This window comes from Oncorhynchus kisutch, unplaced genomic scaffold (assembly GCF_002021735.2).
Source record: "Oncorhynchus kisutch isolate 150728-3 unplaced genomic scaffold, Okis_V2 scaffold3085, whole genome shotgun sequence".
In the NCBI taxonomy this organism is placed as follows: domain Eukaryota; kingdom Metazoa; phylum Chordata; class Actinopteri; order Salmoniformes; family Salmonidae; genus Oncorhynchus; species Oncorhynchus kisutch.
Window position 1 is genome coordinate 1 of NW_022265030.1, and position 19,370 is coordinate 19,370.

Sequence of the window (19,370 nt, forward strand, 5' to 3'; positions counted from 1 at the left end):
CTTATACAGCTCGCTGAGTGGCGTCTTAGTGCCAGCTCAGTTTGTGGTGGTAAATAGACGTCTACGCTAAAAATATAGCTGAAACCTCTCTTGTAGATGGTGTGGTCTACAGTGTTCATGAGGTACTCTACTCCAGCAATACAGTGAGGTTACCTTAATATTAGACATCGCGCCCCAGCTGTTATTGACAAATAGACACACACCCCCACCCCTCGTCTTACCAGACGTAGCTGTTCTGTCCTGCCGATGCACGAAAAACCAAGACAACTGTATATTATCCGTGTCGTCATTCTTAGTGAAACATGTTTTAATGTCTCATTGGAAGGATAGTCTCAACGGAGCTTTTCCAGTTTATACTCCAGTGATTGCACGTTGGCTAATAGAACAGATGGTAGAGGCGGGTCACCGACAAATTCTCTGATCGGACCCTGATCTCCGCCCCCTGTATTTCCTTATTTTCTTCCCTGCGAATGAAGGGGATTTGAGCCTTGTCTGGGAGAACATTATATCTTTCGCTTTCAGACTCATTAGAGAAAATAATCTTTGTCCAGTTTGAGGTCACTGTTCTTATAATCACTGTTCTTATATCCAGAAGCTATTTTGGTCATAAGAGACAGTAGCATCAACATTATGTACAAAATAAGTTACAAACAATGCGAAAAACACACAACTGGTTAGGAGCCCGTAAAATGGCGGCCATCCCCTCTGGCGCCATTCTTCCAGACAAAACAGAAGTGTTAATACAGGGTCTACGACACGACACCGACTACTCTGAGGTGATGTTTGGACTGACGGGGGTGGTATTACTGTGTTGTTCTGGACGCTGGCTACACACACCATGTAGCCCTCATAGGAAGCAGTGATGTACAGAGGAAATTGGCCATCTCACCAGACAGAGCACTGTAGAAGCCTAAGGCCTTGGACCGGTCACCTTCCCTGAGGACAGATAAGTAATGGATTGGATACATGAAAAAAAATTTGCATGCCCAATTTTTCCGTTTTTGATTTGTTAAAAAGTTTGAAATATCCAATAAATGTCGTTCCACTTCATGATTGTGTCCCACTTGTTGTTGATTCTTCACAAAAAAATACAGTTTTATATCTTTATGTTTGAGCCTGAAATGTGGCAAAAGGTCGCAAAGTTCAAGGGGGCCGAATACTTTCGCAAGGCACTGTAACAGTGGTAAATGTATATTTTTATTGTGTTGTTTACATGGCATTCTATTGACATTGCTCTGTAGAAACTTAAAGCTGCAATATGTAACTTTTTGAGGCGTGACCCAACCAATGCACATAGAAATGTGAGTTATAGATCTGTAATCCTCATTAAAAGCCTGTCTCAGAAGCGGTAGATCTCTCTTCTATGTGTGCTATTTCTATGCTTCCCGTTCGTAAGTTTTGTTTATGCATCTTTTACTTTCAGTTTTGTACACCAACTTCCAACAGCTGAAAATACTATACTGGTTATGGAAAAGATCCTTCACCGCGGTTTAGGCTACAATGATTCTCTACACTATACATGCTGGTTTTGTCACATAAACTGAAATTAGGCAAACTATTCGAATTTTAACAACCAGGAAATGGCGGAGCGATTTCTGCATTGTGCTTCTTTAAGGTCTTGACTCATGTGAGTTTCAATTTACCCCTAGAACCCTACCCCCTAGGCACTGCATTGGATTGATTAGCCTACTTGCCTACTGATACATTCATATTGACAACACCTCCTTTCAGATCTACAGTACTTAGGGTCTTGAGGTATATATTGTAGCAATCTTAACCAAACACTTAGCAAGCTGGTCAAGAGGTTCGGAAAAGGATCTTTTGGCGTAACAACTAAGGTTTTGGGTTGACAGTTGTTTGAGTCTCGGTCAGGGCTACCCCTGAATTCCCTACAATACAGCAACACCCACCTGAATAGCTGGTAGAGGATGGACTCGTCTTTAGGGTAACGCAGAACTTCACACTGGAATTCTTCTACAGTCTTCTCTAGGGCTGTTGAGGGGCCGTACAGCAACGGTCTGCCTAGGACTGAGGCTCCTGGGACTGAGGCTCCTGGGACTGAGGCTCCTTGGACTGAGGCTCCTGGGACGGGGGGAACAGGGGGTACACAACACAGTCAGACACACTCAGAAACATACACACACACACGCACACGCACAACTATGAATTGGCACAAAACTTACTTGTCTCCTGGCAGAAGGTGTAGAAACCTTCAGAGAAGAAGAAAAAGAAGACTGTTGGTGTTCTATAAAAGAATCATCTGAAAGCCATAAGTACCGCGCAGGACTCACCCAGTAAAACTACTACTGTTGTTCTGAGCGTAGTCATCTTCTCTCCTTCCTCCGTATCCACAAAACCCAATTTGACTGGAAGTTTGTTTTTGACTGAAGAAGCAGATATGGACTTGCATCCGTGTGTGTGTAAAGGTTTGAATGTGTTTACATTTGTTGTGTGTGTGTGTACTGCAGTTAGTGGTTGGAGGGGTTAGTGGTTATGGAGGGTGGTGAGAGTGAATGAATGGTGGAGACAGAGAGATAGAGCGAGAGAGAGCAGAATGTGGGGGCCGATAAAAATAACAGAAAGAAAGGTTAGGACCTAGTAACCTACACGCCCCACTACACACACCAGACACACACTCCATACACACCCAGCAGAGACACACACACACACACACACCACACACACACACACACACACACACACACCCACACACACACACACACACACACACACACCACACACACACACACCACACACACACACACACACACACAGACACACCACACACACCAGACCACAACCAGACACACACCACACACACACACACACCACACACACACACCACACACACACACACACACACACACACACACCACACACATCACACACACACACACACACACACACACACCACACACACCAGACGCACACACACACACCAAGACACACACCCACCACCCAGACACACACACCACGTGCACAGAACTGATAGTACTATACACCGTGCCCCTCCCTTATACCCCCTCTCTCCAACCAGAACTGATAGTACTATACACCGTGCCCTCCTCCTTATACCCCCTCTCTCCAACAGCAGTTCCACAAAAACACAACATGCTTCACATGTCTTTATTAACACATGAGATGTAGCATTACATTTTGTATTGTTTTCAGTATTGACAACAAATTCCTCCATTAAAAGTCATAAAAACATTCGAAAAGACAATTTACAGTCTTCATTTCTTCACTTTGGTGCATCTTCACAAGTATGTGGTGCATCTTCACAAGTATGTGGTGCATTTTCACAAGTATGTGGTGCATTTCACAAGTATGTGGTGCATCTTCACAACTCTTAGACTCTAAACAGATCATCAAAACGTCACGTGGTCAAACTCTGACTGAGTACTACAACAAATTCACAGTCACGTGTTCACTGCACCAAATCACTCTTTCAATTTGCACACATATTCAAGTATTCCAGTATCTGCCTTTCAAAATGCAATATTCACTTTACTTTTGATATGATTTTCTTGTCACTTGTCAACAATACATTTGTCTATCGCTTAATCAAACAGCTCAAAACGGATAACTACTGAACCAAAATGGAGTAGTGCTTAGCTTACCTATATAGTTTTATAACTGCTGAACCAAAATGGAGTAGTGCTTAGCTTACCTACATAGTTTTATAACTACTGAACCAAAATGGGAGTAGTGCTTAGCTTACCTATATAGTTTCATAACTGCTGAAACCTAAAAATGGGAGTAGTGCTTAGCTTACCTATATAGTTTATAACTACTGAACCAAAATGGAAGTAGTGCTTAGCTTACCTATATAGTTTTATAACTGCTGAACCAAAATGGAGTAGTGCTTAGCTTACCTATATAGTTTTATAACTACTGAACCAAAATGGAGTAGTGCTTAGCTTACCTATATAGTTTCATAACTGCTGAACCAAAATGGAGTAGTGCTTAGCTTACCTATATAGTTTCATAACTACTGAACCAAAATGGAGTAGTGCTTAGCTTACCTATATAGTTTCATAACTGCTGAACCAAAATGGAGTAGTGCTTAGCTTACCTACATAGTTTCATAACTGCTGAACCAAATGGAGTAGTGCTTAGCTTACCTATATAGTTTCATAACTGCTGAACCAAAATGGAGTAGTGCTTAGCTTACCTATATAGTTTCATAACTACTGAACCAAAATGGAGTAGTGCTTAGCTTACCTATATAGTTTCATAACTACTGAACCAAAATGGAGACGTGCTTAGCTTACCTATATAGTTTCATACTGCTGAACCAAAATGGAGACGTGCTTAGCTTACCTATATAGTTTCATAACTGCTGAACCAAAATGGAGACGTGCTTAGCTTACCTATATAGTTTCATAACTACTGAACCAAAATGGAGAAGTGCTTAGCTTACCTATATAGTTTCATAACTGCTGAACCAAAATGGAGACGTGCTTAGCTTACCTATATAGTTTCATAACTACTGAACCAAAATGGAGTAGTGCTTAGCTTACCTGTATAGTTTCATAACTACTGAACCAAAATGGAGACGTGCTTAGCTTACCTGTATAGTTTCATAACTACTGAACCAAAATGGAGTAAGTGCTTAAGCTTACCTATATAGTTTTATAACTGCTGAACCAAAATGGAGACGTGCTTAGCTTACCTATATAGTTCATAACTACTGAACCCAAAATGGAGTAGTGCTTAGCTTACCTACATAGTTTTATAACTGCTGAAACCAAAATGGAGACGTGCTTAGCTTACCTAATATAGTTTCATAACTACTGAACCAAAATGGAGACGTGCTTAGCTTACTATATAGTTTCATAACTGCTGAACCAAAATGGAGACGTGCTAGCTTACCTATATAGTTTTATAACTACTGAACCAAAATGGAGTAGTGCTTAGCTTACCTATATAGTTTCATAACTGCTGAACCAAAATGGAGTAGTGCTTAGCTTACCTGTATAGTTTTCATAACTGCTGAACCAAAATGGAGACGTGCTTAGCTTACCTATATAGTTTTATAACTGCTGAACCAAAATGGAGAACGTGCTTAGCTTACCTATATAGTTTCATAACTAACTGAACCAAAATGGAGACGTGCTTAGCTTACCTATATAGTTTTATAACTACTGAACCAAAATGGAGTAGTGCTTAGGCCTTACCTATATAGTTTTCAATAACTGCTGAACAAAATGGAGACGTGCTTAGCTTACCTACATAGTTTCATAACTACTGAACCAAAATGGAGTAGTGCTTAGCTTACCTATGTAGTTCATAACTACTGAACCAAAATGGAGACGTGCTTAGCTTACCTATGTAGTTTCATAACTACTGAACCAAAATGGAGTAGTGCTTAGCTTACCTATATAGTTTATAACTACTGAACCAAAATGGAGACGTGCTTAGCTTACCTATATAGTTTCATAACTGCTGAACCAAAATGGAGACGTGCTTAGCTTACCTATATAGTTTTATAACTACTGAACCAAAATGGAGACGTGCTTAGCTTACCTATATAGTTTTATAACTACTGAACCAAAATGGAGTAGTGCTTAGCTTACCTATATAGTTTCATAACTGCTGAACCAAAATGGAGAAGTGCTTAGCTTACCTGTATAGTTTCATAACTACTGAACCAAAATGGAGAAGTGCTTAGCTTACCTAAATAGTTTTATAACTACTGAACCAAAATGGAGACGTGCTTAGCTTACCTATATAGTTTTATAACTGCTGAACCAAAATGGAGACGTGCTTAGCTTACCTATATAGTTTCAACTGCTGAACACTGTAAAATGAATGTACATAAATGTATCAATTCACATCAATTTATGTTGGAATTTAAATCAAATACTATATGTATGTGTCTGTAAATACAGGGTGCTTCAATTGGACAACGTGGGAGAGTCACTGAAAGTGCTTCCATTCGGAATTACACTGTGCTGTACAATGCACTGCTGAAATACCTGGGTTGTACATTACAATATATACCTGGGTTGTACATTACAATATATTTATACCTGGGTTGTACATTACAATATATACCTGGTTGTACATTACAATATATACCTGGGTTGTACATTACAATATATACCTGTGTTGTACATTACAATATATTTATACCTGTGTTGTACATATGTACTGTACAAGGAGAATGAAACATTAAGACTGACATATGTACTGTACAAGGATAATGAAACTGTAAGACTGACACATGTACTGTACAAGGATAATGAAACTGTAAGACTGACACATGTACTGTACAAGGATAATGAACATTAAGACTGACATATGTACTACAAGGATAATGAAACATTAAGACTGACATATGTACTGTACAAGGATAATGAAACTGTAAAACTGACATATGTACTGTACAAGGATAATGAAACTGTAAGACTGACATATGTACTGTACAAGGAGAATGAAACTGTAAGACTGACACATGTACTGTACAAGGAGAATGAAACTGTAAGACTGACACATGTACTGTATAAATCAAATCCAATTTTATTGGTCACATACACATGGTTAGCAGATGTTAATGCGAAATGCTTGTGCAGTAATATCTAACAAGTAATCTAACAATTCCCAAACAACTACCTAATACAAAAAAGGGTTGAATGAGAATATGCACATATAAATATGTGGATGAGCGATAGCCGAGCGGCAGAGATGATGAGCTTGAATGGTTCTATGGTGTTGAATGCTGAGCTGTAGTCAATGAACAGCATTCTTACATAGGTGTTCCTCTTGTTCAGATGGGACAGGGCAGTGTGCAGTGTGATGGCGATTGCATCGTCTGTGGACCTATTGGGGTGGTATGCAAACTGAATTGGGTCTAGGGTGACAGGTAAGGTGGAGGTGATATGATCCTTGACTAGTCTCTCAGCACGTCATGATGACAGAAGTAAGTGCTACGGAGCAGTAGTCATTTAGTTCAGTTATCTTTGCCTTCTTGGGCACAGGAACAATGGTGGCCATCTTGAAGCATGTGGGGACAGCAGACTGGGACAGGGAGCAATTGAATATGTCAGTAAACACACCAGCCAGCTAGTCTGCGCATGCTCTGAGGACACGTGCTCTGAGGACACGTGCTCTGAGGACACGTGCTCTGAGGACACGTGCTCTGAGGACACATGCTCTGAGGACACATGCTCTGAGGACACATGCTCTGAGGACACATGCTCTGAGGACACGTGCCCTGAGGATACATGCTCTGAGGACACATGCTCTGAGGACACATGCTCTGAGGACACATGCTCTGAGGACACATGCTCTGAGGACACGTGCCCTGAGGACACATGCTCTGAGGACACATGCTCTGAGGACACATGCTCTGAGGACATATGCTCTGAGGACACGTGCTCTGAGGACACGTGCTCTGAGGACACGTGCCCTGAGGACACATGCTCTGAGGACACATGCTCTGAGGACACATGCTCTGAGGACACATGCTCTGAGGACACATGCTCTGAGGACATGTGCTCTGAGGACACGTGCCCTGAGGACACATGCTCTGAGGACACATGCTCTGAGGACACATGCTCTGAGGACACATGCTCTGAGGACGTGGCTAAGGATGCCGTCTGGGCCAACAGGGTTAACACGTTTAAATGTTTTACTCACGTCGGCCACCGAGAAGGAAAGGGCGGGCTCAGTCCTTGATAGCGGGCTTCAACGTTGGCACTGTATATCCTCAAAGCGGGCAAAGAAGGTGTTTAGTTTGTCTGGAAGAATGACGTCGGTGTCCGTGACAGAGCTGGTTTTCTTTTTGTAGTCCTTGATTTCCTGTAGGCCCTGCCACACACGTCTTATGTCTGAGCCGTTGAATTGCAACTCATCTTCGTCCCTGTACCGGCATTTCGCTCGTTTGATTGCCTTGCGGAGGGAATAACTACATTCTTCATATTCAGTCTTATTCCCAGACCTCTTTCTGTGGTTAAATGTGGTGGTTCGCGCTTTCAGTTTTGCACGAATGCCGCTATCCATCCACGGTTTCTGGTTAGGGAAGGTTTTAATAGGCACAGTGGGTACAACATCTCCAATGCACTTCCTTATAAACTCACTCACAGAGTCAGCGTATAGATCGATGTTGTTCTCTGAGGCTGACCGGAACACATCCCAGTCTGCGTGATCAAACAATCTTGAAGAATGGATTCCGATTGGTCAGACCAGCGTTGAATGGTTCTAGTCACTGGTACATCCTGTTTGAGTTTCTACCTATAAGACGGTAGGAGCAAGATGGCGCCGTGGTCGGATTTGCCGAAGGGGTGGCGGGGAACGGCTTTGTATGGATCACGGAAGTTAGAGTAGCAGTGGTCGAGTGTATTACCCCCGCGAGTACTGCAATCAATAGGAGTTTTGAGTTTTGTTGTGAGAGTTTTGAAAATATAACACTTCAATCTGAAAAATGGGATGAAGTGTTTGAAAAAAATGTTATAATAGTTTGTTGGATAAAATGACATTGAAGGATTATTTTGTGAGGAACTCGTCGGTCTTAGGTTGGGTTTTATTTCATCACGTCGGTTATATTGTGATCTCAAGGGTCTGAAAAGAGAAAGAACAGTTATATACACAAAAAAGTGATATACTTTATGGACATTTGTCAGTGTCTTTGTTCTGCACTGGATTATTCTGGAGTCTAGATTCAAAATCATGCACCTAATATCAGTAGTATATTGGCTGTACTATTGCTGCATTCAAAACAACTGGGAACCCTGAAAAATATGAGGTCAAATCATGACGTCAGTTATCTTCAGGTCGGAAAGTCGGAGCACAAGAAAGAGGCCAGAGTTCCCGAGATGGAATTTGGTGTTGGATGACCTTTCAAATATACTTTTCAAATAGAGCTCGTTTTCTTCCGGGTTCCCGGTTGTTTTGAATGTAACGAAGTCGGAGATTTCAGAGTTCTGAGTTCCGAGCTCCCAGTTGTTTTGAATGTAATGAAGTCGGAAGTCGGAGATTTCAGAGTTCTGAGTTCCCGAGCTCTCAGTTGTTTTAAATGTAATGAAGTCGGAGATTTCAGAGTTCTGAGTTCCGAGCTCTCAGTTGTTTTAAATATAATGAAGTCGGAGATTTCAGAGTTCTGAGTTCCGAGCTCCCAGTTGTTTTGAATGCAATGAAGTCGGAAGTCAGAGATTTCAGAGTTCTGATTTCCTAGCTCTCAGTTGTTTTAAATGCGTCATCAACTCTACCTGATTCTCAACGTCACTGTCAACACAGGAAGTGTCCACTTGCTTGACCCCTGACCTGGTAGTGATGTCAGACAGAGGAAGTGGATCTGGAATGATGCAGAAATGTTCGCTGAATCGTCTTTCACTGAAGGGGGAGACATTAAAGAGACAGAGAGCGAGAGAGAGAGAGACAGACAGGCAGACAGACAGAAAAAAGAGAGAGAGACAGACAGAAAGAGAGAGAGAAAGAGAGAGAGAGATGTTTGTAAGGGCAAGGACACTAATCTGAGACAGTACAAGGAGGTTTTGGAAGGGATCATAGTTGGGTTGAATTAAACTGGATAGTTTCAAAACACTGTAGGCCTACAATAGACTAAAATAAATACAGGACTCACTTTGCTGCTCTCGCTCTCTGCTCGCTGCTTGCCACAACGTCTGAGAGAGAGAGAGAGAGAGAGAGAGAGAGAGAGAGAGAGAGAGAGAGAGAGAGAGAGAGAGACAGAGAGAGAGAGAGAGAGAGAATGAAAGACTGAGAGTGACACATTTAAGAACAATGACCATATTCTGAACACACACCCACCTCGTTGGCGGTTGAGCATCCACATCACACAGGCCACACCCCCTGCCAGGGTCAGCATGAGGAAACAGCAGAATACTATGGCCATGACCTCTATGGTTGTCGTGGCAACTTCTGTATGGACAGAGATGAGACGGGAGAGAGAGGTCACCACAACCAACTCACCTGTAAAGTTTCAACCTAACTCACCTGTAAAGTTTCAACCTAACTCCCCTGTAAAGTTTCAACCTAACTCACCTGTAAAGTTTCAACCTAATTCACCTGTAAAGTTTCAACCTAACTCCCCTGTAAAGTTTCAACCTAATTTACCTGTAAAGTTTCAACCTAACTCACCTGTAAAGTTTCAACCCAACTCCCCTGTAAAGTTTCAACCTAACTCACCTGTAAAGTTTCAACCTAATTCACCTGTAAAGTTTCAACCTAACTCACCTGTAAAGTTTCAACCCAACTCACCTGTAAAGTTTCAACCTAACTCACCTGTAAAGTTTCAACCTAACTCACCTGTAAAGTTTCAACCTAACTCACCTGTCGACTCGTTAGCATGCATAAAGTTAATACAGTTAAACAAATTGTTATCATTTAGGGTGCTTCCCAAATGGAACCCTATTCCCCATTTGGCGCACTACTTTTGACTATGGCCTATGGGTGACTAATTCTCCCTCATTTGGGACACATCCTAACTCACCTGTGACCTGCACAAGGACAGGTTGGCTTTCCACCCAAGCGGACGTTACGTCATAACTGTCCCTTGCCCTGCACCGATAATACCCAGAGTCCTCTAGGGTGATCTCGGTGAGGAATAGGGTGCGCCCTCCGTCCGCCAGGGCGTGAGAGGGGTGAGAGGAGTCTCCCTCGGAGGGGTGAAGGAGGAGGGAGCCGTTGAGGGACCAGGAGAAGAAAGGGAATGTCCCGAGGCTCAGGAGGCATTGGAGACGAGCGGCGGCCATCTTGGAATCAACCCTGTAAAGGTACTCCACATCCACCTTTGGTGAGCCTCCTACTGGGACTGGAGGGAGGGAGGAAGGAGAAGGAGGAAGGGATGGGAAGGGGGGAGGGAGGGAGGAATGAGAAGGAGGAAGGGATGGGAAGGGGGGAGAGAGAGGAAGGAGAAGGAGGAAGGGATGGGAAGGGTAAGAGAGGAATGAGAAGGAGGAAGGGATGGGAAGGGGAAGAGAGGAATGAGAAGGAGGAAGGGATGGGAAGGGGAAGAGAGGAATGAGAAGGAGGAAGGGATGGGAAGGGGAAGAGAGGAATGAGAAGGAGGAAGGGATGGGAAGGGGAAGAGATGAATGAGAAGGAGGAAGGGATGGGAAGGGGAAGAGATGAATGAGAAGGAGGAAGGGATGGGAAGGGGGAGGAAGGGATGCGAAGGAGGAAGGGATGGAGGAATGAGAAGGAGGAAGGAAGGGATGCGAAGGAGTAAGGTGAAGAGGCGGAGGGAGGGAGGGAGGAATGAGAAGGAGGAAGGGATGGGAAGGGGGAGGGAGGGAGGAATGAGAAGGAGGAAGGAAGGGATGCGAAGGAGGAAGGGGAAGAGGCGGAGGGAGGGAGGAATGAGAAGGAGGAAGGGATGGGAAGGGGTAGAGGCGGAGGGAAGGAGGAAGGGATGGGAAGGGTGGAGAGAGAGGAATGAGAAGGAGGAAGGGATGGGAAGGGGGAGCGAGAGAGGAATGAGAAGGAGGAAGGGATGCGAAGGAGGAAGGGATGGGAAGGGGGGAGAGAGAGGAATGAGAAGGAGGAAGGGATGGGAAGGGGGAGAGAGAGAGGAATGAGTAGGAGGAAGGGATGGGAAGGGGGAGAGAGAGGAATGAGAAGGAGGAAGGGATGGGAAGGGGGGAGAGAGAGAGGAATGAGAAGGAGGAAGGGATGGGAAGGGGGGAGAGAGAGGAATGAGAAGGAGGAAGGGATGGGAAGGGGGGAGAGAGGAATGCGAAGGAGGAAGGGATGCGAAGGGGGGAGAGAGAGAGGAATGAGAAGGAGGAAGGGGTGGGAAGGGGGAGAGAGAGAGAGGAATGAGAAGGAGGAAGGGATGGGAGGGGGGAGAGCGAGGGAGGGATGGCCACAGTCAACACTCATACAGCTATCATGACATAAACACATGCAGGAAACACATAGAATACTACAATACACACATACACACACACACATAGGTTTAGCCCGTACCCACTACCAGAGTGAGGGGTCTGCTGGTCAGTCTCTGTGCATCACTCTCCACTGTACACCGCACCGTGCCCATGTCACGCCCGGGAACCATGGCAACAGGGAACCAGGCAACCAGCGACTCCGTTGCCACGTCGGAACCCACCTCCTTGTCGTCAAGGAAGAGGTAGAAGGTCACGGGAGGGGTTCCCCTTGATGACATGCAGGTCACATTGCCGCAGAAACTCGAACCCTCTTTGGAGATGGTGAAGGATATCTGGGGTACGGAGAGATAGGCTGAGGGAGAGAGAGAGATAAAGAGAGAGAGAGAGAGAGAGAGAGAGAGAGAGAGAGATAGTAGGGCAGAGAGAAAGAAGGAAAGAGACAGAGGGGGACAGAAATAGGGGGGAGAGAAAGGAGGGTGAGAAAGGGAAAGGAAGAGAGAGAGAGAAAGGAGGGCAGAGAGAAAGGAGGGCAGAGAGAAAGGAGGGCAGAGAGAAAGGACGGCAGAGAGAAAGGAGGGCAGAGAGAAAGGACGGCAGAGAGAAAGGAGGGCAGAGAGAAAGGAGGGCAGAGAGAAAGGAGGGAGAGAAAGGGAAAGGAAGAGAGAAAGGAGGGCAGAGAGAAAGGAGGGCAGAGAGAAAGGAGGGCAGAGAGAAAGGAGGGAGATAAAGGGAAAGGAAGAGACAGGGTTAAATGGGAGCAGAACGTTTGACATGTTATAGGTTCTCTGTGTAAATAGTCTCTGTGATCGCCATTCCCCAGGTCCAGTACGGTTGTGGTTGTGACTTAACCTTCGACTTTTAACCTCTGCAGTTGTACCTTTGACCCTAACCGTGACCTCTCTGCTGCTGGAGAACCTGCTGTTGGTCTGCATCCTGGTCCCGGCAATGCACGAATAATTCCCAGCATGCTTTGCTGTGACCCTCTCCACCACCAGCGTGTTCCCCACCGGCCAAAGCAGAAGCGGGGTCAAAGGTGAGGTTGGAGATGATGTCACTTCCTGTCTGTTGTAGAACCAGGTGTAGGAGAGGTGGGAGCCCTTGGTGACATCACAGGTGAGAGTGAGCCTCAACCCCTCGTAGAGAATGGGAGGATCAGGGTCAGAGGTCACCATAGTGCCTGAGACAGGGACTGAGGTGGGGTGGAGGAGAGGAGAGGAGAGGAGGAGAGGAGGATGGAGGAGAGGAGGATGGAAGAGAGGAGGATGGAGGAGAGGAGGATGGAGGAGAGGAGGATGGAGGAGAGGAGGATGGACGAAGGGGATGGGTGAAAGCATTTAGCTGTGAAATGATCGATTCCACTGAAACAGCTCTACCACACACACACACACACAGACACACACACACACACAGACACACACACACACACACACACACACACACACACACACACACACACACACACACACACACACACACACACACACACACACACACACACACACACACACACACACACACACACACACCCTTCTACTCACTCACTACTTGCAGGCGGACTGTTCCACTGAGGCCCATGTTCCCACCTGCCGTCACCCTGCAGTGGTACGATCCTTCTGACGTCACAGAGATCTTCAGGAAGAACGTAGCCGATTGGTCGTCTTGGAGGTCGTTGCTCGTGGCGACCAGGTGGTTGCCGTCCTTCAGGAGCTCATATGTGTTTGGTGGAGGAGACCCAGGTGACCTACATTGGAACACTACCTTGGAGTTCAGGTAGGCCTTGTCTGGACCAATCAGAATAGGGCTAGAGAGAGATGAACCACCTGCAGAGAGGGAGTAGGTTGAAGGGAGTTTTTCCTAGCCACCGTGCTTCTACACCTGCATTGCTTGCTGTTTGGGGTTTTAGGCTGGGTTTCTGTACAGCACTTTGAGATATCAGCTGATGTACGAAGGGCTATATAAATACATTTGATTTGATTTGATTTGAAGTAGCCTCAAGATGCTGATCTCGGGTCAGTTTTGTATGTCCTTAATGGCTAAGGGTAGGGTTGGGGAAGCAGATCCTAGATCTGTACCTAGAGGAAACTTCAGCCCAGAGCTCTGAAACATGGTTTTACATTTGTTTAGGATCTTTAGAACATTGCTGTCAAGCAGTTGGAGAGTTTAGTGTGGCTGTGAAACTCACAATGGGACATTTTCTCATTCAACCATATGGAGGATATAATAGACTGTGATAAGAGTCATTTGTGAGATGCAACTTTTAATTGAATGTAATTGGAAAACAGAAACCCGGAACAATATGAATACATACCCATTATGGACACTAGACAGGCCACAACTGGAAGAGAACAAACCAACAGAAATACCTTAGTACAGGACACTTGTCAACTTTACTCTGTTAGCCTGGGTCCTAGTCTCCTTATGGCATTGCCATCATTGGCTTGACAATGACAGCAATGGAGTCGGTAAGAGCCACAAGCAGATCTGGGGACAGGGTATAACTTTGTTGAAAAAAAATGAATACAAAATTGTTTCACTGACTCACCTAAAACAGGCAATAAACATAATTCTCGTTTTTTCTTCATACTCAGGCTCAGTGTTCATCCGTAGCATGCTGTCTGTATAAGTGTCATGTGTGTGTGTGTGTGTGTGTGTGTGTGTGTGTGTGTGTGTGTGTGTGTGTGTGTGTGTGTGTGTGTGTGTGTGTGTGTGTGTGTGTGTGTGTGTGTGTGTGTGTGTGTGTGTGTGTGTGTGTCAGGGTGTTGCATGGTCCACCACATGCTAGAGGGAGATAACTTGAGTATGTGCGTCTCTCATCAAAAACTTTCAACTTTACTGTCCATCTAGACAACACTATGACTACTAACCTACTACAACTATACTGTCCATCTAGACAACACTATGACTACTAACCTACTACAACTATACTGTCCATCTAGACAACACTATGACTACTAACCTACTACAACTATACTGTCCATCTAGACAACACTATGACTACTAACCTACTACAACTATACTGTCCATCTAGACAACACTATGACTACTAACCTACTACAACTATACTGTCCATCTAGACAACACTATGACTACTAAACCTACTACAACTATACTGTCCATCTAGACAACACTATGACTACTAACCTACTACAACTATACTGTCCATCTAGACAACACTATGACTACTAACCTACTACAACTATACTGTCCATCTAGACAACACTATGACTACTAACCTACTACAACTATACTGTCCATCTAGACAACACTATGACTACTAACCTACTACAACTATACTGTCCATCTAGACAACACACTATGACTACTAACCTACTACAACTATACTGTCCATCTAGACAACACACTATGACTACTAACCTACTACAACTATACTGTCCATCTAGACATCACACTGTCACTACTAACCTACTACAACTATACTGTCCATCTAGACAACACTATGACTACTAACCTACTACAACTATACTGTCCATCTAGACAACACTATGACTACTAACCTACTACAACTATACTGTCCATCTAGACAACACTATGACTACTAACCTACTACAACTATACTGTCCATCTAGACAACACACTGTCACTACTAACCTACTACAACTATACTGTCCATCTAGACAACACTATGACTACTAACCTACTACAACTATACTGTCCATCTAGACAACACTATGACTACTAACCTACTACAACTATACTGTCCATCTAGACAACACACTGTCACTACTAACCTACTACAACTATACTGTCCATCTAGACAACACTATGACTACTAACCTACTACAACTATACTGTCCATCTAGACAACACACTGTCACTACTAACCTACTACAACTATACTGTCCATCTAGACAACACTATGACTACTAACCTACTACAACTATACTGTCCATCTAGACAACACTATGACTACTAACCTACTACAACTATACTGTCCATCTAGACAACACACTGTCACTACTAACCTACTACAACTATACTGTCCATCTAGACAACACTATGACTACTAACCTACTACAACTATACTGTCCATCTAGACAACACTATGACTACTAACCTAATAAGGTTAAGTTATGAATGGACGACACAAGGAACCAGGGATCTGAGAAAACAACAACAGAACAGTGAATGACGTAACAACACAGCCTTTTAATAGAAGCTCTTTTAAAACTGCATTCATAGAAGTTCACATTTAAAAACAGTATTTGATCAAATATTTAAAAAATATATTTTAAAAAAACTCAAGCTGTTGCAGAAACAACATCTACTTCATAGTAAGAGCTTTTACATATACAGTGGGGAGAACAAGTATTTGATACACTGCCGATTTTGCAGGTTTTCCTACTTACAAAGCATGTAGAGGTCTGTAATTTTATCATAGGTACACTTCATCTGTGAGCAATAAAATGCAAATTAATTACATACAAATCATACAATGTGATTTTCTGGATTTTTGTTTTAGATTCCGTCTCTCACAGTTGAAGTGTACCTATGATTAAAAAATTACAGACCTCTACATGCTTTGTAAGTAGGAAAACCTGCAAAATCGGCAGTATATCAAATACTTGTTCTCCCCACTGTATATATAAAACCATTAAACACATCAGTATTATAACAGTACACATGAGTAGTACTCTGTCCTTAGTAGTACTCTGTCCTGTTTACAAGTACAGCCTATATAGCAACATCATCCCCGATCATACAACATACCTGAGAATTGAGCTTTTACAACTGCATCATAGCCACGAAACACATCACTACAGTAACACAAGTTCTGTAACTGACCACTTGTTGTTGTTAATACTGTATATGACATTTAGGTACAGCCCAGAGCAATAAACACTGAATGTTAGGGAGTGACAAAAAGCTCAAAGGTCACATCTGCTACTACTTTTGTGCGCTAAATATGGAATAGGGTGCCATTTGGCTGTCTGCTCCATAGAGTTGGATAGAGGGTGCATTTGGCACAATGATAGGTGGTGGGCTCTATTTCTAACTCTATGGGCTGCATAGAGATAGTTAGAGAACACAACATTGCATCTGTCCCAATAGAGCGTCTGTGGGAGCATGGGAAGAGCCATTGAGGAAATCTTCATTTCGAACTAGTTCATTTTCTTCTTCTACTACTTCTATGAGTTGGTAAACAAACTGAAAGGGTGCATCCTGCCACCTGGAGTGTGTTGTTTGAACAGGTATAAAGCCAAGGTTGGCCATTTACAGCTACCTGCAGTTATGGAATGTTTCCTCACGAGTATAATTCATTGGTTGAACCCTCCTGATGACCTGGATGGAATCATGTGATCCTTAAACCATAGGTAGTTCCACTCAGTTGACTACTTTGGAATGGTGAAAGTCCCGAATGTCACTGCACATGCTAAAACTGGCTTTTGGGCACTAGAGTCCTCTATCTATCTTTATGATGGGCTGTCATTGCCTGTAGGCTATGCAGAGGGGTCCTTCAGTTGAGCGATATGGCTGTCCTCTCCGATGCCTGCTGAGGGGTCTTTCATGGTGGTAGGGCTGCCCTCTCTAGTGCCTGAAACAGTGGTGGGCGCCTTGAAGGTTTTCTTCTGGCGTCTGAGTGAGAGAGTGTGCTGCTTCAGCAGAAAATGCTTATCTGAGGTGCTCTGGGGGAGCAAAACAGAGAAAGAGAGAGACAGAGAAAGAAAGAGAGAGAGAGAGAGAGAGAGAGAGAGAGAGAGAGAGAGAGAGAGAGAGAGAGAGAGAGAGAGAGAGAGAGAGAGAGAGAGAGAGAAAAAGAGAAAGAGAGAGAGAGAGAGAGAGAGAGAGAGAGAGAGAGAGAGAGAGAGAGAGAGAGAGAGAAAAAGAGAAAGAGAAAGAGAAAGAGAGAGAGAAAGAGAAAGAGAGAGAGAGAGAGAGAGAGAGAGAGAGAGAGAGAGAGAGAGAGAGAGAGAGAGAGAGAGAGAGAGAGAGAGAAGGGGAGACAGAGAGAGAGAGAAGGGGTGACAGAGAGAGAGAGAGAGAGAGAGAGAGAGCTCTGAACTTTCTTACTATGAAGACACAAACCTATCTTCAGCAGCTGGATTAGGCTTAACTAATACTGTTATCAGTAGGTAACCTACCATCACCAGCATGTCCTTCAGTCTCTCGATGGCTTTTCCATTGGCTCTCCTCCGCGACTCAAAGGAGGTCAGGACAACACTGGGGAAAATGGTAAGATGATATAAAATCTGTAACATTTACATCCATGGCAACAGGAACGTGTCATGTTCTATTCATTTATTTCTATGACCTGGAAGAAACAGTATCTATGAGAGGAGTCAGGTTCTATTTCACCTATTGCACCTCTGAGCCAGTATCAGCGGGTGGCAGGCCGGTGTGTGTGTATGTGTGTGTGTGTATGTGTGTGTATGTGTATATGATCTATATCACCTACATCTGCACCAGTATCAGTGGGTGGCAGGCCGGTGTGTGTGTATGTATGATCTATATCACCTACATCTGCGCCAGTATCAGTAGGTGGCAGGCCGGTGTGTGTGTATGTGTGTATGATCTATATCACCTACATCTGCGCCAGTATCAGTGGGTGGCAGGCCGGTGTGTGTGTATGTGTGTGTGTATGTGTATATGATCTATATCACCTACATCTGCGCCAGTATCAGTGGGTGTCAGGCCAGTGTGTGTGTATGATCTATATCACCTACATCTGCGCCAGTATCAGTAGGTGGCAGGCCGGTGTGTGTGTATGATCTATATCACCTACATCTGCGCCAGTATCAGTGGGTTGCAGGCCGGTGTGTGTGTATGTGTGTATGATCTATATCACCTACATCTGCGCCAGTATCAGCGGCAGGACAAAGGCCTCTGAGGACAGGTATCTCAGAGTGGACTGGGCCGGTCCTGGTAGACTGTCCACACACACAGCTGTTACATTAAACACTGTAGCGCTGCCCACGAACGGACCACAGCTGGAGGAAGGTTCGAACCTGGGGGGGGGGCAAGGGGGAAATAGAGGAGAGAACAAGTACAGTGCTTTGCGGATAGGAAGAAACCTTGAGAGGAATCAGACTCAAGGAACCAGAGGAGTAATTTATGATCTGTTTCTATGTCTTTCATAATTACTGGTGGAGGGTGATTCTAGTAGAGAGAAATAGAAGAGAAACAGAGGGGGGTCTTACTGGTGGAGGTTACTTCCGAGGGTGAATGACTGCCATGATGAGACCCAGTAGTAACATGAAGTGGAACAGAACTGAAGAACTGGAGGCACGGAACATTCTCTGGGCCGGAACACAGAACTGGAGAACTGTCAACTGGGAGGAGGAGGGGGAGAGAGAGGGAGAGAGAGAGGGAGAGAGAGAGGGGGAGAGAGGGGCAAGAGGGGGGAGAGAGAGGGAGAGAGAGGGGGAGACAGAGGGGGAGAGAGGGAGAGAGAGAGGGAGAGAGAGAGGGAGAGAGAGAGAGAGGGGAGAGAGGGGGAGAGAGAGAGGGAGAGAGAGGGGGAGAGAGAGGGAGAGAGAGGGGGCAGAGGAGAGAGAGGGA

The 19,370-nt window shown here is 44.4% G+C and overlaps 1 protein-coding gene across 5 annotated transcripts; it reads right to left on the minus strand.

The window, feature by feature from the left end:
• Positions 1–6,305: 6,305 nt before the first annotated feature.
• LOC109884556 (Fc receptor-like protein 5) lies at positions 6,306–19,227 on the minus strand. 5 transcript variants are annotated; one of them, XM_031820194.1, is made up of 14 exons: positions 19,010–19,227; positions 18,662–18,817; positions 17,954–18,032; positions 15,928–17,497; positions 14,161–14,333; positions 13,391–13,672; positions 12,730–13,041; positions 11,932–12,204; positions 10,454–10,774; positions 9,772–9,882; positions 9,587–9,626; positions 9,268–9,336; positions 8,239–8,565; positions 6,306–6,445 (listed from the first exon to the last, which is right to left on the minus strand). In XM_031820194.1, the coding sequence occupies exons 5-14, from the start codon at positions 14,162–14,164 to the stop codon at positions 6,331–6,333; spliced, it is 1,854 nt and encodes a 617-aa protein (XP_031676054.1). In that variant the 5' UTR covers positions 14,165–14,333; positions 15,928–17,497; positions 17,954–18,032; positions 18,662–18,817; positions 19,010–19,227; the 3' UTR covers positions 6,306–6,330. The 5 variants fall into 5 exon arrangements, 3 of the variants coding, with proteins under 3 accessions (XP_031676054.1, XP_031676053.1, XP_031676055.1); XM_031820193.1 differs by lacking the exons at positions 15,928–17,497; positions 17,954–18,032; positions 18,662–18,817; positions 19,010–19,227 and adding an exon at positions 14,395–14,534 and having other exon boundaries at positions 14,161–14,187; XR_004208920.1 differs by lacking the exons at positions 6,306–6,445; positions 15,928–17,497; positions 17,954–18,032; positions 18,662–18,817; positions 19,010–19,227 and adding exons at positions 6,505–7,023; positions 14,395–14,531 and having other exon boundaries at positions 7,645–8,565; positions 14,161–14,187.
• Positions 19,228–19,370: the final 143 nt, after the last annotated feature.

Excerpts from the sequence above, each read along its gene's own strand:
- LOC109884556 (XM_031820193.1), bottom strand. The coding sequence starts at position 14,434 with ATGAAGAAAAAACGAGAATTATGTTTATTGCCTGTTTTAG. Across the intron at positions 9,627-9,771 it reads GATGCTCAACCGCCAACGAG|ACGTTGTGGCAAGCAGCGAG; the intron begins GTGGGTGTGTGT and ends TCTCTCTCTCAG. Across the intron at positions 8,566-9,267 it reads CTGTCTGACATCACTACCAG|ACCCTTGAGATCACAATATA; the intron begins GTCAGGGGTCAA and ends TTCTCTTTTCAG.